The sequence below is a fragment of the Melospiza georgiana genome, chromosome 8, assembly GCF_028018845.1.
Source record: "Melospiza georgiana isolate bMelGeo1 chromosome 8, bMelGeo1.pri, whole genome shotgun sequence".
Classification (NCBI taxonomy): Eukaryota; Metazoa; Chordata; class Aves; order Passeriformes; family Passerellidae; genus Melospiza; species Melospiza georgiana.
Window position 1 is genome coordinate 11268661 of NC_080437.1, and position 24586 is coordinate 11293246.

At 40.2% G+C, this 24586-nt stretch overlaps 1 protein-coding gene across 1 annotated transcript in view; it reads right to left on the reverse strand.

Moving 5' to 3' along the window:
* Positions 1 to 2624: 2624 nt before the first annotated feature.
* CHAT (choline O-acetyltransferase) overlaps positions 2625 to 24586 on the reverse strand; it is a 31276-nt gene continuing 9314 nt past the window's right edge. The window contains exons 4-14 of the mRNA XM_058029466.1: positions 23816 to 23869; positions 22145 to 22325; positions 20953 to 21130; positions 16460 to 16629; positions 14064 to 14164; positions 13740 to 13868; positions 12483 to 12605; positions 10890 to 11031; positions 7733 to 7795; positions 4539 to 4676; positions 2625 to 2894 (exon numbers count right to left, since the gene is read on the reverse strand). Of these exons, the coding sequence (XP_057885449.1) occupies positions 2625 to 2894; positions 4539 to 4676; positions 7733 to 7795; positions 10890 to 11031; positions 12483 to 12605; positions 13740 to 13868; positions 14064 to 14164; positions 16460 to 16629; positions 20953 to 21130; positions 22145 to 22325; positions 23816 to 23869 (1549 nt within the window). The remainder of the gene's footprint in view (positions 2895 to 4538; positions 4677 to 7732; positions 7796 to 10889; positions 11032 to 12482; positions 12606 to 13739; positions 13869 to 14063; positions 14165 to 16459; positions 16630 to 20952; positions 21131 to 22144; positions 22326 to 23815; positions 23870 to 24586) is intronic.

Below are 24586 nucleotides of genomic sequence, written 5' to 3' on the forward strand. Positions count from 1 at the left end.
GCAGCTGTAGACAACTAAGGGGTCTTAGTGATAAAATGGTATAAAGTATCAGGTGTGGGTGTAGAAGCTTCCTGAGTTCTCAGTGGCTGTGTTGAGCACAGTGTCTGAGCTACTTTAAGATTCCAGACAAAAAAGTAAAATGAGAAACAGGTAATATTTGCAAGTAACTATCTGTACTTATGTAGCTAGGATTACAAAATAAAGTATATATTTAATTCTAAGAAAATTAATAAATTATCAAATAACTATTCACAGTATTTTTATACACTTAAAATATGACTACAATTTTAAACAAATAATTCAACAAAGAATATGTAGTGCTACATTTATGTCAGAAATGCAGAATGCTTTTGTAGTGAAATGATACAATGAAAAATTACTGGGAATATTCTCAAGAAATTTTCATAATTATAGTATAGGAACAATTTAAAGCTTTATTTTGAACCATATATTCTTTAAGCAAAATTTTGGTCTCAGCAATAGTTTTCTTGGGTTTTGTTTATGCATTTTTAGATCTTACATTTTTAAGGTGCACTTTAAATCTATGTACTTTTAAATTAGATTAGATGTTTGGAAGAAGCCCTTTACTGTGAGAGCAGTGAGGCACTGGAGCAGATTGCCCAGAGAAGTTGTGGATGGCCCATCCCTGGAAGTTTTCAAGGCCAGGTTGGATGGGGCTTGGAGCAACCTGGTCTGGTGGAAAGTGTCCCTGCCCATGGTAGGGAAGTGGGAACGAGATGATCTTTAAGATCCCTTCCAACCTAAACCATTCTATGATAACTTTGGGGCAGCTTTTATGCTATATATTATTTATGTAGTCTAAAAACAGATTTCATCTTTGATTTCAGCAACAGCTCACAGAGTAATAAAACATACATGTTTTTCAGTGAAATATAATAACTTTAAAAGAATTAGCCTAGCTCTTAGTGTCTGCAAATCATCATAGTTGATTTACTTCAACATAGCTACTTCTAATTGATTATCAGGCCCACTGTGCTTTCATATATGGGGTTGGGGGTATCCTTTATCCAGCAGACTGCTTAAGTGCATGTATGCACCTCCAAAGAGGCAGTAAAATAATCATGGACATATAGAATCTCCTGAATTTGTGTCTAGAGCTCTTAAACAGAAACATATCTGCATCTCTAGGTTATTGCAATAAATCCATTCTGCTTTTAGGCTTCAGAGTGCTTAAACATGTGATTGTTTGGTCTACAAAGGAAGAGAGAGCATCACTCTCCACAGGCAAGGAAGCAATCCCTGGGCAGGCCTCAGAGTGTGTTCCAGCTTGTGCAGCATGGGATCTGTGCTGCAATTTGGAATTCAGTGTCTTCAGTGAGTGAGTAAGTTGTGTTCTAACAATGATACTGAACACCTCTAACAAAGGCAGCATATTTGACCTCACAAGAAAGTAACTGCAAATATCAGTCCCTGGAAGGATTTATAGGGAATGTAAAAGATAATTAGAAAATCCTCAGGATAACATTCACATCAAATGGGAGTTACCAGACACTATATATTACCACTTTCCTGGTTGAATTTACTGACTATTGCAGAATATGATACCCTACATCTGCTATTAAAAAATATGAAATCTAAATCCCCCCAAGTGGGATGATGCAAAGCTGATATGAGTACCAGTACTGGTATTTATAACTCTAAGCTGAAGACTTCCTTATATTGCAAATTTATCTCTTCATTCTAATTATTGCTCTTTGATTTTTTGTGGTTGTATTCACCCTCCTGCCAGTCACAGTGACTAAATTAATTCCAATGCAAACAGAAAAGCTCTTACGTAGGTTTGAATAGTACTTATGTTTTGTGCTTTGCCACTCTGTCAGGCTGGATTTTGCTCACTGAAAGAAAGAAATAATTAAGTCAATTCATTAGGGACAAAATTCTCCCAGTCCTCTGTGATGGATCATGTCTCCAATATGCTGCTTTCAGAACAGGACTGTGCTTGAGACCAGTGCAAACCAGAATAAAAGCTAAATTATTTCTGCAGCATTTTCAAATTGGGGAAAATATGCAAACACTTGTGTTATGTTCCTAAACTCTGTGGAAATGCACAGGGGCCACTCTTTAAAAAATAATCAGGTTTTCTTATATAGTAAATAGACTGGTGGTATTAAATACTCTTCATGCAAAAGTTTAAGATATAATGGCATCAGCCTATTATTTACAGTGTTACTCTCGAAATTCCCAGTAGAGGAAACTTCTTTTTTTCTTTACATGCAAATCTTGTAGTAGATGTGAATATTTTAGAACTACTTGCAGGGGATATTAATTGGTGTTCCTTAGTATTTAATTTATGTCATATGCATATAACTGACTCAATTTTTTAGGTGATAAAATGGCACAAGTTAATTATGGTTAGAAATGGTAGTACAACACATACTTTTATGACTTCCTCCTTCATTTCGGTCAGTGAGACCAAATCTTTTTTGCTGACTCGTAAGCAGGAAATGGTAGGTTTAGTACACAGAGCTGTAAATGTTGGCAACAATGAGAAACAAATGACACTTTGGTTCTACACTATTATGTTACTAGTATTATCTTGCCTTTGAACAGCTATGTTGTGTTTGTTCCTGGAGTGGATTCAGGAGAGCAATTCCCACAGCCTGTTAACGCTGGTGGTCACTCTGCAGCTGGGTGGCTGCATCTTGTTTAGCAGGTGGCTTTGCTGGAGTAGAACTGCATTTGGTGCACAGATCTCTCATTGATAGGAGACTTTCTTCCACAGCTTTTGCAAACATGCCTGAGGAGGTTTCCTTACATTCTTTAAAGCTTGAGATGCAGAATAATAAATGCTCTGGCTGAGGGTTATAACATGCCCCATATCCATTGGGCACCACAGGCCCATAGCAGCAGAACATTTCCATAGTAGTAGGAACCTGGTTGTAGGGAGAAGGGAAGGAGTGATCTCTGATTATTCAGGGCACCTAAAATCAGCTGCTTAGGAATTAGGAAAAAGAGAAAAAAATGCTACAAATTCTGGTAATGTGGTGAATCCAGCCTTGTGGAGTATCACTGTCTTCAGAAGTCCAGACCTGGAGATGATTTACCTTGGAAGGCAAAAGCTGATCTCAGTATAAATCTTGTTGCTGTTTCTTTGCTATGGTTTAAAAACTGCTGTAATTTGAGGTGGCTATAATGCATTTCTTTGCTGAATTTATATAGGTATTTGAAAGTTAGAAGATTTGTTAGTGATAGGAATTTTATGTAATCCTTGTACATAAAATGGATATGTAAAACTTCTTCAAGGTTTTTAATTTTTTAAGATTATGTTAAATTTGTAATGTGAAGACTGCATTAAATTAGAGAAATTAGCACTGCCCATTTCCAATGATAGTTTATAATTTTGATGCTGTATAAAATACTTTAATGCAACTAGGCATTCTATTACACCCCAGTTTAATCATGGCATAATATGGCAGTGAAACACTTTCTTCGGCAGAAAATAAAAGGTGCTAGAAATCTATATGTTTCAGACTTTGTGTTCATGGGCCTTCTCAAACAACATTTGCCTTTTTAATGGTGCAGAACAGGCCATTAGTCCTGCTAATAGAGCCATAGAATTGTCAGATGGATTTGCTGTGCAACAGCCGAAGGCCATAAAGCCATTCAGAAGCACTCTTTGCTCATGGATAGTTTCTTGGAGAATTTATGTACTAGCATGTTGGTTACATTCACTCATGTCTGAAAGCCTACAAACATTATGACAAGATCAAATTACTTATTAAGGTTTTATGCTGTAGCATGATATTGTAAGTCTCTTTTGTTGCATAGTCCCAATCTGTTGCAGTTGGGTTAATGTTTCAGTTAATGAATTCCTGCATAGATTTCTTTTTTCATTAGGACTACATAGATTTCTTTTTTCATTGCTACTACATGCAATGAAACATTTAATTTTTAGGCTACATGATGTAAAGTTGCTTCCTTATTCAGAACATTAAGTGTAGGAAGTATTGACTCTTAGAGTACCTTTGTATGTGCATATAACTGTAAATCTGTAAATGTCTGTATGTCTTTGGTTGCATGTCTGTGTGGGTTGCTGTCCTGCAGAAGGCTCTCAAAGATCTTACACAAAGCAACTTTTAAGAGCAAAATTTCCTTGTGGCTCTTGGCTTTCTGTTTCTCAGAGTGGCAGCCCTTGTGGTTTGTGGCTATACTGTCACTGGAGTAAAGATTGCTCACTGGAGCTGTTCTCTTAGGGCAAGGAGGAAAAGAAGGGGAATGGGAGGATATGTAGTTTGGAAACTGAGCCCTCATGTGAATTTTATTAGTTTGTGTGCATTTCCAGAATTTCTGCAAAGGACTTTGGAATGTTGCCTTTGAAGTGATAACTGTGGTCAGTATTTACTGTGCTGATGAACCAAAACAGGATTGAACATATGGAGGAATTTGTGGACTTCTTGATGATACTGCTTTTGTTTGCTTGCCTTTTTTACATTATTTTCATTGTGAGCAACAAGATCTGGCAGAACACAATTTAATTATGCTTTGGTTGGCAAGACCAGTGAACAGAAGACACTCACCTGGCTGGTTGAGAGGATGAATCGATTGCTGGTCAGATAAGTCTCATCTGTAAATATCTCTGGCAGCTCCTTGAGGTGCTCCCGTGCCACCTCTCTGAGCCCTAGCAAGTGATTGTCTATTGCCATTCCAGTGACAGCCTGTGGTAAGACAACAGCATTTACCTGAGTTTGGAGGCATTAGGACTATTATTGCCTGGTGTTCTGGTCAGAGCTGATGAACTTGGTTTGAGTGATGTAAAGCCTGTAATGTTCAGATATTACTCTGACTATTTTATTTGCTGAAGTCCAGTAACTAGGAATTCATATGGTGCTCTGAAGACTTACAAATTAGGAAGGAGACAGTCTTGATGTGTTTTATGTGCTGATGTTATCTGTGTGTCCATTGTCTCTCAGAGCTGAATATCATGGGCCGGGTTTCTAAAGATGCTGAGGGAAGCAGAAATTTCTCAGCATGTTTTGGAATTTTCTGTGTCATTTGGGTTATATTTCAATGTGGAGGGCTCCAAAACACCTCCAAACTGGAGCAAGTCTTCCATCACCTCGCTGCCTGCATCTTCCTCTGGCAGTTAAAGCATGTGTTATTCCATAGAATGTAGATCCAAGGATCTGGTAGGTGTCTGCCACAGGGTGAACAGAATAACAGATGGATTTGCCAGTGACCTGTCACAGATCTATGATCAAACCCCACTGCTTGGGAAAACTGGAGTTAGGGACTGTTAGAAGCAGTGGTGGCAACTCACAGGAGCTGCTGCTGAGCCTGCAGTGAGTCCCTGCCATCAGCTGCCTATGCCCAGCTCTCTGCTCTGTCAAATGCACTAGACTTAAGGCATTTATTAGCTTTAAGAGCTTTGCCCTACAGTAAATGTGATTGAAGATGGCTAATGGGGTAAAAATTCAGCACTGGGGGCTTGGCAGACAGGATAGTTACAGAGCTTTGTTTCTTTAGGAAAACAAATCAAAATTTGGTCCAACCAGGCAGGAATTGCCTCGGATAAATGTGTTCAAAATCCTTCAGTCCAGTTTTTTTCTTGCTGGTGAAAGCACTGATTTTGTGGACTGAGCTGTAGCTCTTCTGTGGCCCAGGCTGAAGTCATGTAGGAAGGGAATGCTGAACTAGGGACATTGTACTGCCCTGAGAGCAGAGCTGACATCCCTGTGGCACAACCCTTGTAACAAGGGGAACAAACAGCCTGAGAGAAAGCTGGATTTAAAAAAGAGCATGAGCTTGGTTTTCCTCTTAAGGATTAAAAAATATGAAAGAAAAGAGCAAGTTTATTCTTCTCTCATGAGAAGAATAATTTTAAGCACTGCTAAGTGCCTGAAACAGGGGGCTGGGGGTGCATAGCCTGGTTTAGCTTATTAAGATCAAAGCACCCATTGGTAAAGGAGCTATTTGTTCATCAGCCCAGACAGAGGAAGGATGCTTGCAAAAAGGTAGCATACATCAGTGCTGTGCTTATGGTTTTTTTCCCATACAGGGAAACTGACTTGATAATCAAAGGAAATATTTTGCTATCACACAAGATTTATAAGGCTGTTAGCAATGACATTTTTGCAACATAGATCAATGTCATGTCTGAAGAGAGGCTGAGACAGGCTAACGAAATAAACTGTGAGTCAACGCATAGGAAAAAACTGGGCTAAATTGAATTTTAGAGCTCCACTTTTAAGATAGCAATGCTACTAGTAAGCCTTAACAAGGGGAAATAAAATCATTAAATTGCTTTTTGTTTTATGAAGTAGATTTTTTTTGTTGTTTTTTTTGTTTTTTTTTTTTTTTTTTTTTTTTTTTTTTTTTTTTAGTAGCTATTACATTTCAGTCTGTTATGCACAATTTAGTCAGACCATCTGAGTCTTACTCAGAGTTTAAAGCACCAAAGATTACATTCTGGTATTCTGAGAAAGGAGGGGGGCTTGGTAAGTACAAATACCTGGAGAGCTTTTTAAATTTAGAGATCAATTATTTTTCCAATGGAAGTTTTAATATTTTCCCATGAGCTACACCGGAGGCTGAATTTTATAACAGTTTCTGGATTTGAAATAACTTGGGAGAATTAATGCATGTTTTTCTTTTTTCCCTCTCTCTTTTTTGTTTTTGGGGGTGGGTTTGTTTTTTTTTTTTTTGTTTTTTTTTTTTTTTTTTTTTTTTTGTTTTTTTTTTGTTTGTTTTTGGGTTTTTTTTGTTTTTTTTGGTTTTTTTTGTTTGTTTGAGAGCTGTTGCACCGAAATTCCATTGGTTGTGACCCAGTAGACCTTCAGTGTGTGGTGCTCGTTATGAGGTTACCCTAACCTCAGGGGAGGCAGCTGCCCTGAAGTAAGACTTGGCTTTGCTTTACAGAACATGTAAAGTCTCAGCTTCTGAGATGTAGGTTCTCAGCACAAGGCTTGAAACACAGAACTCTTTTTCTTCCCTGCTTCTTCTGTTTCACAGTCCAGCCTGAAAACAACACTTTGCCTCTTTAGTGCTCAGAATATACCTTTAAAACCACCTCTGAAAGTGAATGATTTCTTGAATATTATGAACATTCAAAGAGTCATCAAAAATATGGGTTTGTAGGCAATGGTCTGAGTCAAAACCATGGGCAGCAAATTCACTTATCATAGCTGGTTATTAATATTTATTAATTTCATTAGTGGTATGACTAAGTTGTTTATAGAACAAGTCTGTGCTTTGTCTTGGCACAATGGGACATAAAGCATTACCCAGATTGAATTGTCTCATTTTTAATCAACGGAAAATGAGTTGTATTTGATATTAAACTGATTTCTTCACTGGAGGGCATCTCTGCCTTTTATTAGACACTGCATTCAGATCTTTAAATGAAAACTTAATATAATCACCCCCTCATTGTTAATGACCTTTATTAGAAATGGCAGTTTGGAATACCAGAATATATGTTCCAGAATACCAGTCCATCTGAGGATCAGGTTCCAGACAGAGACCTCTATCATCTAGTGAAGAGAAATGTAAGAAAATGCATAGATGGTTAGTATTAGGCTTAGTTTTTTTTAAGTTGAGGTTAGTTGAATATGGCTATTTGGGCCATTAGAATGTTCCTATGTGAGACATAGCAGATATTTTCCTGTTTGGAGATGCCTCAATTTTTCTAGTGTTTAAATAGCTAATGACCGTCTTCATACTTTTCTTGAAAAAGCTGACTAGTTCTTATTCAGACAGGCAGTGTTTTACTCACCAGAACAGAGTAATTAGTCTGAGCTGCAATTGCATCCTTAAATTTCTGCATCTTCTCAGAATCCTGTTGGGGTAATCAGAATATATGTATTATTGAATCAAATCTGAAAGAAACAGCATCTTCCATCAACTAACCAAGAGCCAAATAGCAAGCACCCCCAATGTCCTTTGCTGTTGGCTCAGATGTAACTACTTTGATAAATGAAAAGCCACAGAGATCAATGTCCTGATCAGCAGCAGTGCCTGATGGTGCAAGGGAGAACAGGTTTCATGCTGGTGCATTGTTTGAAGTCAAGAAAAGGTTTGCAGTTCCTTTCGTGTATTCCTTCCATGGATTTTGGGGATGTAGGTTATTACCAAGAGAATCACTATATTTGAAGTAGGGAAACTAATTGCCTAGTGTAATTCAATGTTTTCAAAACAGACAGGCAGTCTTCTCCAGAATGGTTTATCTAGACAATGTCAGTGATGTTAATTAAAGCCATTACTGATATTTTACTAGCCAGTCAAAAAATGACTCCCATGTGTGAAAGGGCATCTAGAACTTTCCAAGGCTGCATCCACAGATGCCTCACATTTCAGATAACAAGCTAGTAAATTTTAACCCCTGTCAAACGGCAGCCTTTTATATTAAGGGAATGATCTTAAGTGTTGCCTTGCTGTATGTCAAGTCCAACACTGCAACTTTGGGAGACCCTGAAACAGGCAGAAATGAGTGGGTCTCCAGATAAACAGGGGACCTTCAGCTCCTGTGGACGATGAATGATCTTTTGAACAAAGAATTCATTTTAGTAGCAAGTCAAGGTCACCATCAGGGACCTTCAAAATACAAAGTCTGGTATTTTTTTACAAGGCTAGAGCTAGGCCTTAGTTCCCTTGTACAGATTAAATTACCAAATGCAGTCTTTAAATCTGATTAATTTACAGCTATTCAAGCAATCCCTAGTGTCAGTAGCTGCTGCTTTTATAGCAAGTGTCAAATGCATGAAATATTTCTCCTGCTGAAGAATCAATCTGACTCAATCTATCTTTGGTGACTGTTCAAGCTATCGTTTGAGGAAAATTTTTTGTTTGTATCAGAAGAAAAAGATGTTTTTTTAATTGGATTTGAATTAATGGCTATTAACAAACAATATTTTGGGGAGTTCAAGGCTACTTTCACCAGGTTGCACATCTCTTTGTGCAGAAAAAAGAATTAACCCCTCACATTCAGAGCAGTGCGTAGGTCTAAAGAAATCACCTTGGAATAGGGTTTTATTAAATTAATTTTCTAATGTTTCTGTGACACTAATATATGTGTAGTTTTGCATGGAAAGATAAAGATGTTCACATCAAAACAAAGATTTATTAATGTCTGTTGGAAAGAACCATCCCAGACCAATAAAAGTGTCCCTTGTATCTCTCGGTGGAGAAGAGGCCAGGAAAACTGTCACTGGCTTGGTTTGCTTTATGATTACAGGTTTTCCAGGGAAAATTAAACCATTTCCCCCCCTATTCTGTATGGCCAAGGCATGCAGTAGAAAGATATGGGGGCTGAGACTGAGCTTCATCTAGACACACACGCCATTCTTCAGCTTGTAAAACAGGACAGTTTAGGGGGCTGGGAAAGGGGAGCATGAGCTCAGATTTGGGTGGGGAAAAGGTGAGAAATGCTGAAGCTCTGGGAGAGCAGTAAGTGTTGGAAGAAGGCAGGAAGGAAGAGATAGTTCCAAGGAGCTAGAAAGATCTATTGAAACAACATGGTAGGAGCATGCTGGCTCCTGCCAGCAGCGCAGTCAGTGTGCCACAGCGTGGGCTGGGACTGTGCTGAGTGCCCAGGTGGGGAGAGGAAAGTGCACAGGAAACAGGAACTTCTGATGAAATGTGATTGAGAACCATCTTGTCTGACAGGACACTGATAGGAAATAAAAACAGCCTCTTCTTGCCTACTGTGTGGTAGTCACTATTATGTACAACAGTATGGTCATAGTCTGCCATGAACTAACCACCCAACAGAGAGAGTTACTGCAGGTTTTTTGAGTTATTTTACCATGGAACTTTCTTGATCTTTGTCCCTCAGGAGCTAAGTTCTGGGCATAATAACCTTAAGGAAATTGAAGAACCTTTGGATGAAGAGAGGACTTATCTGGGCAAATTTTCATAATCCTCTGGGATATTAGATCTCGCTTTATAATTTTTCATTAATTTACACCTTATCTATAGCCCAGCAATGCTTCTAGCAATGTTATGCTAAATTCTAAAGAACAGCCATGTGGGCTGTTGCCAGTGGAATGGGCTTACTGTGAAAAATAAACTGTATTGTGGCAGCATTTTGCATCTGAACTGCCACCTGGAAATTCCCTGTACAGCAGCGCAGTGCAGTGGGTGGAAGTGGCGCAGAGACATTGAGGGAGGCTCTCCAGGGATGGTGGGCAGGACAGTGCACAGGGCTGTTCGTGCAGCTCTGCTCCCAGCTGCACCTCTTTGCCTCCCCATCTACTCTGTACAGTGCTCATGCTTCTGGCAAACAGATGGTGGTGGCCCAAAGAAAGGCAATTGAAATTTTTCTTTTTGCAGTATGGTATCAGGACAGTTTGGAGAGTTGTTTGATTAGCTTGATGAAGCTTTTCATCATTAAGGTTCAGCTCCCTTGACGATTCTGTAAGATTTACTCTATTTGCTAGAAACATCTCTTTAAAACAAAAAAGATCAGCCAGAACATATCCACATATCCAGAAATGAAAACATGGGAATTACATCACGTATTATAGGCTGTAGCAGAACTAACCACTGCAGGGAACCTGCCAGGAATTCCCCTGGTGTAGCAGTTTAATGATCCTGAGCTTTGCATGCTCAGCCTAGATGTCTCCAGGGAACTGAATTTGGATCTTATGATAGAACATTCATAAGAGAGTACTAAATCTAAAATCAGATATTATGTTTCTTATAATGTCACATTTAGGTACCTCTGAATCTTTTGGATGCTTAAATAAAAGAAAGGGAATTTTTATATTTAGCTTAATGGTTGGTGTGTACAAAAAGCAAAGTCCTGTAATCTTTGCTACCCTGCCCTACGCCTTTATGTTCTCAGTTAAGAGTTAAAAAGTGAGAGACTGGGGACCATGAATGCATTATTTCCTATTTTGGCAGAGAGGACAGAGGGAGCCAGCCCAACTTACCGCCACAGCTGCCTTGTCACCTGCCATTGCTTTGACAAAAGCCAATGCTTCCGAGGTAGCAGACCTGATATTCTCAACCCGGCCCTCGTCAAAGCGGCGCAGGGAAGCACTTTCATAGGTTGGGACAAGCCTCCTGTGGCACCTGGTACAGTGAAGGAAGAAAAACAAAGAATGGTTATTTCCAAAGAGTCATAAAGACTAAGAGAAATATAGGCTTGGACATTTTGTAGTTACAGCCACACTTTTATTTCTTGCACGGTATTCATCTTAATGTTGTGATAGAATGCTGTAAGAAACTTTAAAAAGATGGATGCTCACTTGTCTCTAATATGAAGTGCTGCATACAGCTGTATATGTTTTAGTTATGCATTGCCAGTAAAAAATGACTTGTTGTGTAAAAACAAGGCTAGTAAACCAAAAATTTACTGAAAGATCTCAAGGAATGTTTTATTTGTACTGCATCATAAAATAATTGTGTAATTAATCATTTACTTATGGGCTTGAAATATGTTTTATTTAAAACAAGAGAAAATGCACCAAGTGCGTGGATCAAAAGAAGAAAACCAAAAGGGGAATAGGGTGGTTTTTGTGAGCTGGAATGAAAACTCTCAGAGCAATTAGAAGAGATTATGAAGATTGTTATTTAATTTAGGTCCAGGTATACAGATACTACCCCTTGTTTCAGGAGACAGACTGTCTTTCAGTTGAAGCAGGTGGTCTCAGAACACAACTGTTCCCTAAGGTTTTTATGGCAAACAGGGGATTTATATCATGGCTGGCATCCAGATGAAAATCTTGGGCTATGTCATTGTTGAAGTTTTATTAATGGAATATGCAAAGTGGATGTTCAGTAGATGTTAAAGGAGTACTTGAAATGTGTTAACCATTTCTGGTCTTGACCAGGTAAAGACCACTCTGGGATTTAACTTGATGTGATGAATTATTTGTGCAATAGGCTGTTCTGCAGGAAACCATGCAACCTATCTCTACCCTGGAGTTCTGGCAACGTAGAAAGGAGCTTTTAACTTTGATAAGATCATGGAATTTAGGGGATCTCACCAAATCTTGGGATGCTTGTGAAGAAGGGAGCAGCAGTAGTTACTGTTCTGTGTAGGAACTAGAGTTCCTACCCCTGTGTGCTGTGCAGTAGGGGATGCTTTTCAGCCCGTGCCAGAGATGCATGTGTGGTTACTGCCATGGTTCCTCCCAAGCTACCCACAAGTTAAGGCAGTGGTGTTTCTGCCCCAGGGAGCTGGGCTCTCCAGCTGCTGCTGCTCCAGACATCCCTGCTATATTCCCTCACCACCTCAGTGCCAAGCACAGGGACAGCTGACAGGAAGTCTGGAAGGGAATGGCATGTGTGGGACACAGGTGGGGAAGGCAGAGGAAGAAGAGGGAAAGGGAGTGAAGAAAAGGAGTACTCTCTCCCAGAACCAGCTATCAGTTTCTATCCTTTCTGCCCTACAGTCATTAGGCAAGATCAGTCATTTTCATGCAGGAGGCATTTGTTTGAATGTTGAGGAAAAAATGGACCCTCTGTATAAAACCCCACTACCTTGCATACCTCGTTCCTCTGAATTGAACTAACCTTACCTGTAGAATGCCAGCTGAAGTGCTACTTGAATGTAGGCATCTGGGCTAAACTTCTGTTTCTTAATGAATTCCTTTCCATAGTGCTCAAACTTGTAGGCTATAAAGTCCAGATTTTCCACTGCCCTGGAAAAAAAAGCAAAAGGCAGTTACTGCTGGGATAGATGTAAAAATTGTTAAAGTTGGAAAAGAACTCTTAGATCATCAACCATTAACCTACCCTACCTCGTTCGCCACTAAACCATATTCTGTCTCATTTCTGTACGCAAATAAAACCCAGAGACCTTGTCCTGCCAGTACCCTCTTAGAGGTGAGTGGTCTCCTGCTCTGCAGACAGTCCTGGCCTTTGGTAACTTGTACCTAGTCAGTAACTTTCATTCATACAGATTCTACACCAGGCTTGTTATCCGCAGCCATAACTGTAGCACTCAAGTCTGTTCATTTGAGTAGGGTATCTTTTTTTTAAAACAAACAAACAAACAAAAAAACCAAAAATCCAGCAACATTACTGTTTCCATCCCTGAAGCCTAAGCAAGCGTCTCCTTTGTTCTTCACAAATTTCTGAGAGATTTACTGGTGTGAGAATTGGGTGCATTTAGGACCTCATGAATGTTCTCACTCATATGTATCTTTCTATACACTTTGAGATCTAATGTGACCACACTAGACATGCTTACAGCTGATCATGCAGGCAATGTGGTAATTCTCTACAAAGAGATCACAGGCCTGAATGTTGAGAAAAAATTCTTATTGCTGCCCCCACCCCCAAAGATCATGCAAATCTTTGACAGCCTGGAAACAGAGTCAGAAAAACTAGACTTTGTAGGAATAATATGAATGTAAACAAATTATGTTCCTAAATTCAAATTGTTTATTCAAACCAGTTGTATTCTACTGTCCTCTATATGTACCCCTATTGCCCTGGCTTCAGATTGAGTCAGCTCAGACCCATAAGACACAAAAACAGAGGATCTGCATTGTTTGCATCCTGTGCAGACATGGGCAAGCTGCTTTTCCAGTGGTTTTTAGAATCCCTAATATTTACATGGAGGGAAAACAATGGTAATGCAATTCCTGAATACAGACAAGTAGCTCCAGCCCATAAGGGTCCTATGCTGCCCAGAGATGCTAGGTGTGTGCAGCTTGGTAAGAAGAGGAGGAGCAGAAAGGCAGGAGGCCCCCAGGGAGGGAGCCCATGAATTGTGCTGGGTAGTTCCAAGCTTGCAGTCGTGGCTGAGAAAGATGAGGCATCTGTTCTACCTTTGGAGTTTTTCTGCTGCTGATGCCAAATGTGTCTGAATATCAGGGGAACACTTCCATCTCAGTCTCCGTGGAGCAGGAAGCTCGCTCACTGAATCAGCTCGGACTAATTTCTTGGAGCTTTCTTTCCTGTTGGTATGTGAGACAGAAATCATTGAGGTCACAGGAATAATCCATTTATTAAACACTGCTCTTTTAGCAGGTGAATTACTGCTCTTCAACTGTTTTATTTATCTTAGTGCCTCTGTGCAGCAGGGAAAATTTGCCACCGGCAGAGGCTTCCCAGGGGCTGGAATGGGTGTGGAATGTACGAAGGGAACTCACATGTGCCTGAGCAGGTATTCAGCACACTGCACCATGACGATGCCGTCGAAAGGGGAGTGCTCGCACACGGTCCCGCAGAGCCCGTCTCTTCCTACCACAAACTAAACAAGGAGAAGGACAGGTGCAACATACACAGGGAACAAATCGTCTTCTGGGTAAGTTATCCATGATGGAAACCTGACAAAGGTGTTATTGTTCCCCTGTAGTATTCTTATTGCTCATATCAGGAACTCTCTTGCCCTACAGATCAGTGGGTGACTTACAGATTTACTGCAGGAGACTTGCTTGTCCTGTGAAAGGTGTTGCACTGAATCCCTTTCATGCTGCTCTTTGGGACTGAATCCTGTGAGAATGTAAATGTTAGCAATTCCTAATGGAATCTGAAAATTTTATTTAACATCTGCTTTATGGTACATAAAACCCATCAATGCAAAGACAGGCCAGGGTTCTCCTTCCACTTTTGAGGACAATAAAACATCTGTGTCTGGGAAATCCTTAGGATCCCATTTTATTACAAAGCTCATCCTTATTTGATAGATTTCTCATAGCTTATTTTGAATATTTAATTTTTAGATGCTTTCTTCATTTCATTTCCCTCTTATTTGTCTTCATTCCTAATTTCATTATGTACACATGGCACTGCTGGTGACAACCTGCTGCACTCCAGTTCTGTGATACACCCTTGCAATTTGTAACTTCTGCATCTCATACAAAAGCAGATGTCTGGGCCAATACTGCAGCTTTCCTGTTCTTTTCCTGGGCTTTTCCCCACACTTCTTTTGAAGTGCATTTGGCTGGACTTCCCTCCCTTAGCTCTCTCTTGCCCATTTGAATCATATCCTGCCTCCCTGCTTTCCATGAGGTTTTCAGAGAGTGGGCGTGATGCATAAAGCTCACCTGGACATTTTCTGAACTCTTACTGCAGAGGTGAGGAAGAATATGGAGAGAAAAGCCATTCTCACAGTAGAATTTGTTCTCCTACATAATCTGTGTTTGCATAAAAGGAAATGGGATCTTATTTCCATAAGAATTTCTCTTCATCTTTGAGCTACTTTGGCCTGAATACATCTGGACAGATAAGGCTCTCTCACACTCCATACAATTTTATTTTCTTTCTGCTGCTTTATGATAGAAGACAAAAAGAAAATGTTGTTTATTCTCATCTGCTTGAAATATCTCAACACTTGACCCTGCAAATAACAAGTCTCTAACTGTTCTAAAGACAAGTGGTTTGTTCTTCAAAAGAGTCTGCTAATAATGTCATTTGCAGTGGCATTAATCAAAAATGAGTACTGAAATGTATTTGCTCTTGGGGAAGTTGGTGTAAGTGAAATTCTTTATGGGAGAACAGATGGGAGACGGAAGAGAGAGCACAGTTGAGCTTATAGATTGAGATATTCTGGCCTTGGTCAGGTACAAATTGTAGGATAAGCAACCATAAATATGAAAAGAACTAGAGAAGTACAGCATATACAGCTATCAAGTTTTTGAAACTATGTGGTTTTGTAAGGCTGCCAAGTAACACATACAGTAAGCTGATGGTGTAACTAGTGGGAAATTGTTGCTTAAGGATGTAACTGCTTTGGGGGTACAAAAATATATAAACTGATCTGTGAGAACAATAAAGCACCTTTGACTTCTTTCTGCCTTGACTTCTCACATCCCCCCTTCAAAGTCCCATCTCTCAGCTGTGGCAATTATTTTAGGGGTTTCTCTTTTCATGTTGCTGTTCTTAGATATGGCAAAAGCAAAAAGCATTATGCAAGCAATGTATCAGTCAGGGTTTTTTCAATTTTTCATAAGGTGTCAACATTGTTGACAGTTGGGAGATTAATACATCACTTCCCTCTGGGTCTACTGCAAAGTGTGGAAATAACAGTGCGGCGCTTTAAAATATGGCAATCAAAATCTGATGGGGAAAAAGGCTGGAGAAGTCAATACTTAAAGAAGGTCTCAACAAGGATGCCATTAAATGAGTAAACAGTCTGTTAAGTGAGGATTTAAACACATGCCAAATTATAAGCATTAGCATTTCTAGGATGCCAGGAAAATGCATAAGAAGGGGAAAGAAGAAAAATATTGTGCTTTTTTTTTTCATTCTGGGATACTAGGCCAGCATTTTCATTCCATTTGACTCAGTGTAGAAAAATGCATTGTTTTTTTATATCCAATGTCTGCCTACTCATCCATCTGAGTATCTGTGTTATCTCAAGAGCAAAGGGCAGCTTTGGAAAAGGTGAAAGTGCTTGCCCTGCTTTGCAAGGGACAGCCTTGCTCACACCAAACTGGCCCAGGCAGATGCTGGCACCACCTTCCCCTCTTTCTCCCAGCTGACTCTGAGCGTCCCCACCATCATGCAGTGTGCAAGCAATGTCCCAGTGCTGGAAGGTTTTTACCTGCATGGGTTTGTCGTACCAGCGATTGGCCCCGTTTTTGTGGTAGCCCCCTCCGTGCAGCATGTGAAGGGCCATGTTTGTGTTGCTGAGCTCCACCCCACTGGGGCTGTCCAGGCACACCAGGCAGATGCACCGTTCAATCATGTCTAGAGAGTCGCGGTTGGTGGAGTCTGGGGATAGAAGAGTGAAATGTTCACATCCTCTTACCTCTGAGTACAACACTGGCTGGGGAACCCTCTGCCTTGGAGAGCACTGAAGATCTGACCCTGACACTGCAATGAGCTGCTGTCTGCAGAGCTTCTCTCAGCAGCAGATCATCTCAGTGCCAGGGAACATTGTACCAAGGCATTAATTCCTGTGTTAACTTTTATGACTCTGTGTATCTCTCACATGATTCAATAATAACCACTTTCTTTTTCTGCCTTTCATTTCCTTGAAGTAATTCTATTACAAAATAGATCTATTTTACTCTTAAAGCCAGCATTGCTTACTTATTTTATAAATAACAGTTACAGTGGACAGGTGGAAAATAGAAGATTTCAGAGCTCACGCTATTGCTGAAGTATTCTGCTCTGGAACAGCAAAGCTTAGAGTATTTTTGTGTTGTTCTCCATGAAAACCCTTTTCAGAACAAGGAACAGCAGGGTCTATGTTGGTTTTGTCTTAGTGTATTAAAACCCTCTTGTCTGTCCTGTCTCTGATCATTAGCTGATATTGCCTACATCATGTGAGGAAACATCTGTGGATGAGGTTTTGAGGTTTTTTGCCAAAACCATGGGTTGCCATGTTACAGTGCTCTCCTCTCACTACTGTACTGCTGAATAAAATGGGCTTTTCTGGAACTCTTTCTGTTTCTTTTCCCTATCCTGACCCTCTTATATGGTTGGGCTACTGGGGGCATTTTTACCTTGTCCTCAGTGCTCTCCTCCTTATTTATGGTTTATTTATGTGTTTCTCAGTTTCTTTGTCTAACTCAGAAATATTACAGAGACTCGGGTTTGTTTGCATCTGAGGACCAGTTTGAAGCATAGGAAATATTTCATTGTGACCACTTCTTACAGTTCCTCATTGAAAAGATAGAAGTGTGCAACCTATAACAAGAACTTGTTTCATTTAAAAGCATATAAAATAATTAATAGCTGTTATATAGTTGTTAACAAGATCAAACGGAAAAGGGCTTTCAAGCATCAACATAAAATTCCTTTTGCTTTTAACAGATCAGCTTTCATCCTCTGGTTTTGCTAGGTTTTAGTGTAAATGTAAACTTGTTTCGGTATGTTCTCAACAAAAGATATCAATTCAGATTTGTCAAAACTTCTTTCAAGTCTAGACTAAGTTCAACAAATACATGCTCAATTCAGAAAACTATTTCAGCTGACAGAATGGAAAAATATTTAAAATTAAACAATTCTGATTTGAATTTGAAATATGGGGTCATTTCAATATGTGCATGTTTTCAAGGTTTGCAAGTATATAAAGTGGCTTGATTGTCTGAAAGAGCAGCATTTTCCATAGTAAGAAATAATGCACCTTTCCAGAAGGAGTAACATAGATTAGTCAAGAGCTAGAAAAAACCCAGACACTCGTTACCATGCAGGTTCATTCTTCAGATGCTGACAAAGAAACCAAATGAGCAAGAAATTAAAAATCAAGAGAAGGAGAGGCAAGTGATAGCAGTGGCTGAGAAGGAAGAGGGGGAGCTGTGGCCTTGTGCAGGCTATGGTAAGGTACTGGCTATTGCTGTTTGGTGGCTCCTGCAAGGCAGCATTAGCAGCTGGGGCCCAAGGGACAGAGATGGTCAGTCTGACTTCTTGCAGGCTCCCTGGGGACCTGGTGGAGTGCAGAGTGTGCTGTGTCCCCTTGCCAACAGAAGAGTCCTAGGGAAAGCAGCTGGAGCACCTGCCAGCTCCTACAAAGGCTTGAGCCAAGAGATTGTGTTTGATGGGGCGTGCAGAGGGGTTGCTGCCCTGCAAACATGAACACCAGTGTGCCTTGGGAGTGTCTTCAAAAGCATTCAGAAGCTTTAGAAGAGAGAAGACACATCCCTGTCCACTTGGCTGTGAAGCTTTTCTAGTGTCTCACACTTGCAGGGCTGACTGTAATTGTGGTATTTTTTCATTGATGGTCTGGGTGCATCATTACAAAGGCTGAGAAGATCCTTGTGAATGGAACTTGCCTGGTATACATCAGCTTCTGGTGCTTGCAGACAGGCATCTTTGAGGAAAAACAGCCTGGATAGTGATTTACAAACTGCTCCCAGCTTGCTCAGCATTCTGCTTTCCACTCTTTGATAGGTATATATATATTTCATTGTGGCTGCTACCACACATCTTTGACAGATATGAAGCCCTTAGTCTGACATATGGCTTCAGGGTATCTGGAGTCTAGGTATTAGAGTGAATAAAATTAAGCTGTGCCAGAAACAGAGAAGCAGGGGAAAGAAAGATGCCTTTACAGAAGGAAACAGACATATCCAGAGGGCTGATCAAACACTGAAAAATTATCATGTGAAGCAGGCAATAAATTGCATGAAAACTCATGAACCATGACTTGGGATTGAAAATATCTGCAGGAAGAGCTAAAACAAAGGACAGTATGACCAAGCCTAAAGCCTGCAAAACATTTCTTCCTTTCTAATGCACAGTTGCATTGAATTGGCCAGCCAACTGTTGGCTACTTGGGTTTTTTAAGATTTAGTCTTAGAAAGGAATATATGAGAAGACAGTTTTGAATCAAATTCAGATGTAGTATGCATGGGACTGTAGCCAGTCACTTCATACAGAATTCACTTCCTGTACTTAGGAAGAGCAAGCCTGAAGACAGTTACAATGCTGAGTGTGTTTATAAATCAGTGATGGCTGGATTTATTACATTTGGGCATTTTCTCACCTAGAAGACCTGTGCTCTCCGTGCAGGTCTATGCAGGCCCATGGATATAACTCCTTCATGGCCTCTGCAAAGCACTGCACAGGTTTTCTGTCCCAGAGCATTCTCTCTTGCTTTGCCCAGCACAGACCAGCTGTAGAGTGACCCTTTCACCCACGTGGCTTCCCAGGTTCTCTTATTTATTGTTGCAGGAACATTTCACCATCACACATAAGAAAGGAAAGGGCTGTTAATGATCACATATCCATGTGTAACAGCAATGCATTCACCTATATAGAAGGGCTGTGCTAACCTGAATAGTGTGGGAGGGGATTCCTGCTTAAATTAGAGAAGGCTCACATCATGATGCTATGAGGGTTAGTAGTGCAGAATCTGGGTTTTTTTCAGCTGCATAACTTAGTTGTTTGCCTTCTGATTAAAACTAATATTTTGGGAAATGCCAGGCAATCTAAAAACACTATGGAGAAGATTTTTCTAGTTTTTGTTGATTTTTCTTTTTGTTTTTCTTTTGGATGATATAGGTTAACAAAGATATTTTTGCTGGAAGTTTCAAGGCATTGGCTGTTATACTTAGAATGTCATGAAAATAAATTATTACGTGTTCACCTCAATTTTCATTAAAATAAGTTATTTTTTGTCTCCTCCTTTAAAAAGAAATGATGGGAAGAGGAGGGGAAAGCTTAAAGATGAGACTACTGCTATATAATATTGCTGAAATAATGGCCAGGACTCTCTGTGTGTGTATCTGTAGTAAGTTTTATAAGAACAGATGAACTTGAATAAGAAAAGGGGAATCTTCCTTAGGAGGATAAACTTATTTTGAGACTATTGGCAACTCTTGTATATTCCAGGGCATTAGTAAAACAGCAATATTTTCTGTGGCGTTGCTGAACTGGAGGTAAAGAGATGAGTTAATGTTTGCTTCTGGATTTACATGTAAAATGGCAAAAAGAGGGCATTTTTATCACTTAGCCTCAGGGTAATATACATAAGGTGTGATGTGATAGAGGTTACTAACCCTACCCTTTATTTTTGTCTGTTTCCAAGTGTGACATTCAAGTCCATAATCTGAGACAGCCTGTTGGAAAAGAGAGAGAGCAGTCCCCAGATAATAACTGGTGCCATCCTTCCTAGATAGTTAAGAATTGGTTGAATCAGCCCTGGTACCTTCTCCATTGATTAGAGAGAGCACACAACTAGATTCAATAGGTGTTTAACTTGCAGCTGCTTTTGTTGGATAAGATCAATAATATCAAATAGTTGCCAAAAGCTAAGAGGATACATCATTCCTATTGGCACAAAATGATTATAAAGAAAGAGACAAATCACAAAATCTGATGTAATGTAATTTATGCAATGAAAAACAAAGAATGGAGTGAGAGTTATTACATGGCATAACACTTAAACATACACAGCCAAAGGGTCAAGCTATTTCTGCTGCTCCCCTGGCAACACACATCTTACAGAGTTTCCTACTGCTGGAAAAATTCAGCAGTGGAGTTGCACATTCAGTCCTGTGTTTGCTGTGATGTTTGCTCTCAGCAAAGAAAGGCAGTGATGGTGAGGAGGAGGATGATGAAGAGAAAGCCGGGGTTGCTGCAGCTAACCTTTCATAAGGGTCATCCTGGCCTCTGCCCACTCTGTTCTTCCGTCTGTTGTCAGCAGGCCAATTGGAGGCAGCATTTCCTCTTCATTCTCTGCCATTTTTGCTATCTTTTGTAACTGAGTGAAAAGATCTCCCTCACTGAGACGACGGAAATTAATGACAACATCCAAAACAAAAAACTGCAAAAAAATTACAGAAGTCAGAAGATCAGTCAGAGGTGGGTTGGACCCTTTATGGTCCAACATTTTGCTGTCACCTGGGTAGGTGTTGAGATGCTGAAGTCCTGCCTGGAGAGCCAGGCTTGCATGCAATGCACCACAAAACCACTGGGCAATGAATGGCCCAGGACTCACCTCTCCTGTGTTTTAACACCAGTGTAAGGCCAGTTGCCATAGGGGACTTATATTGTGTGTGGGACTCAAATAAAATACACACTATTTGAATAAGCTTTAAAAACCTTGGAGAGATAAAATCAGACAGTATGTAAGTAATTTTCATGGTATTATTTGTTTAAACATAACCTAGAAAATCTAGAAAATTTCCTGTGCTTCCTGTAAAAGCAGAGAGCACTTCACTGGAAGCTACTTCCTCATTCCAAGAGCACCTGCAGGCATGGTGCCAGTACTGCAAACAGTCAAGCTGTGCTAGAAATTCTGTGCCCAGGGAACAGACCCTGCTGCTCCCTGGTAATTACTGGTTGTGGCAGATTCCCTCTAACACTTCAGTATTTCTGCCTGCACCTGTGCTAACTTCTTCAGGAATCGCTTAGGGCCCCTACATGGTGTCTACACCATGCATAGGTGTGATGGTGGTATAGTTGCCATGAACTTGACTGTGCCAATACTTGACTGTCATGAGAAGAGCATTTCCAGCAAATGCGCTCTAATAGAATTCTTTTTTTCTCTGTGGTTTTATCACTGTTTATTAAACGTTTTTGTTTGAAAGAGAAAGCAAATAAATTCTGCCACATTCCTCCTTTCTGCATCACTGTACTTGGAACATTATGTGATCCAAGGACAAAAATGCTGCAGAAGCATCTTTTAGAAATATCAACTGCAAATGCTTGGTAAGATGTGAGCTCATACATAGCACACTAATTGCATTTCTGAACAGAGATTAGATTAGGCTCTTCTGGAGTGAATTTAAGCAAATTAAGAAATATAGAAAGGTATGAAAAACGAAAATGAATTTACCTGATTGTTACAAGCAACAATGATGTGCTCTGGTTCTGGCATTACATTGCTTTTCTGGGCCACGAGGGTATCTTTGGTAGGTCCTGGAAGACGATAGGAAGAAAAGAGTCCATAGTATTGCTTCATGCAAAGAGGATGGCCAGACAGCTGTCCACGAGAAAAGTCAGTAGGTAAAGCATGGCTGCAGAGAAAGAGAAAAAGCCAGAGGAAAAGAGGGGAGAGAGACAGAAAGGAAAAAAAATCTTATCTGTCCTTTGTTCTGTTACAATTAGATCAGGTATAACACAAATTGAATAATAAAATGAGATTACAGTATAAGGGAAATAGATGAATTCCCATACCAAAGTTAAATACATCATTCCTGGCAGCTTCATGCATATTCATTAAGCAATTGCATTATCATCTAGTGGAAATGGAAATAGCAGGTCACAAGCAGCTTTGCAATGCGCATGGGGAGCCTGACTAGCTGGGACCCCAGAAACCTGGCAGGATGGAAGTCAGCAGAACAGCTGGGAAAGAGCAGCACCTCAAAGAAAGGTACTGATGAAATTCCCTGCAAATCACAGCAGTCATGTGCTGTGCTGACTGGTTAGAGTGTGTGTGAGAGGGCCTTCCTTGACAAACAGGAATGACTTGGGCAATGACTTGTTTTCCACAGGTCCTCACTTTTGTGCTAATTTTCACTGAGACCCATGGAGTAATATGTGCTGAAAACTTATTATTTTTTTTTTATTGGAAGGTAGGTGAAACCAGCATCTCTTTAAAAGCTTCTTTAGTGGCCAAGGGAAAAAAAGAAGAATTATCACAGTCACAATTATGATTATGGATTGTAAAACACTCCACTGACACTGTAGCAGGAAATAATGGTGCTGCTGGTCAGGACAGGCTGCAGAGACCACAGGAGGAAGAAAATCTTACAGTGCAGAGGTTTTCCTTCTGCAAAAGAGGACTAAGCTTCCAACTTGTCAGACAGGGGGAGGGGTAAAGAAGCAGGCAAGGAGGTTTACTCTCATACAGCTTATGAGGGGTGATATTTTATGCTAGTTTATCTTGGTCAACCATGACTTTAGAACTGTTGCAGTTCCCAACTCTCAAATTCTCTGTATCACTTATTTCCTTGTACAGGTGCATTATACATATATGGTTTGAAGAATCATGTATTTCCCCAGTGTATTTATTCAGAAAGTAACAGGAGCATAAGTAGCTTGTTTTTACTAGCTACTGAGCCAGCCTTTCTGTGGTGAGACTTCCCTCCCTTGCTGGGATGTGTTATTTCTCTGTGGGGAGAGCGTTGTTGTAAATGGCGAGTGCCAGGAGAGGTGTGCGGGCTGTGTAACCACTGTGCTGCTGCCCTTTGGGTGTGGGGAGCACAAGCTTCCTCTTGTGTTCTCAGTAACTCTGTTAGGCAAATTGTCAGTGCCCTTTTGGGCTGCACTGTGCCTGCCAGAGTGATGACTGCCAGCCATCAGAAAGGATCCTTGTTCAATCTGTTACACTGCAGGAACACAGCAGAAAGGGCATGAAATATTGCTGAAGCACTTGCCCTGAAACATGCTGGAGCCCCAGCCCTTCCCCATGGGGGAGAGGTGCAATACAGCCCAGCTTTGTACTGAGAGCAGCCTCGAATCAGAAGCCCTGTGGATACTCAAGCTCTCCTTCCGAGCCACTTACGTGTCCAGTAAAGCTTTGTAGTCTTGCACTCCTGAAATGAGATTGGCAGCAAACCTGCAAAGAGCAGACAGAAGTGACATCAGTCTTTTGTCATTTGGCAACACTGGGCTGTTTCTGGGAGACAGAGGATAGCCTGAATGATTGATGACACAGCATAAGGAGAGAAAGTCTTCTGGCTTGGCAAGAAGAGCTCCCTGCCCCCACCCAAAACCTAAATTAATTCATGTCAAGAGAAATATTAAATCCTAGAGACAGTCCCTTCAAATGGTTAAACAGACTACCACAGGAGGAAGCCTGAAAGTGCTTATTTAGAGAATGGGAGCAAAGACTGAATATTTAATAGAATCCTCACATGGGTTTCAATATCAATACTCATAACCTGTCCAGCATTAGAGTACTTCCTGTCCTAAGCAGATATTTTTTTGCAGAGCTGTGGACAGGTGTATTTTTTTCCTGACATTGTCCATTTGCACTGTGTCAGAATGGGAGGCTCTGAGAAAAAGATTTCCTTGTTAAAGCATGTGCATTAGAAAATGCAAAGTGGAGGTTTTTTGAAAGCTGTGTGCACAATAAATTTAGTAAGTAATGAATGAAAGCATTTATAGTTATGTTTAAAGTAAAGTAAAAAGATGCATTAGCTGTCTATGCAAAATGTTAAAATAATGCATATTTGTTTTAAGGTTCTGGCTGTTTTATAATAGCATAAATTCACATGCAGTTAATTATTTCAGTAATGAGCAGCTAGAGAGTGCTAAAAGCAAAGAGGAAAAT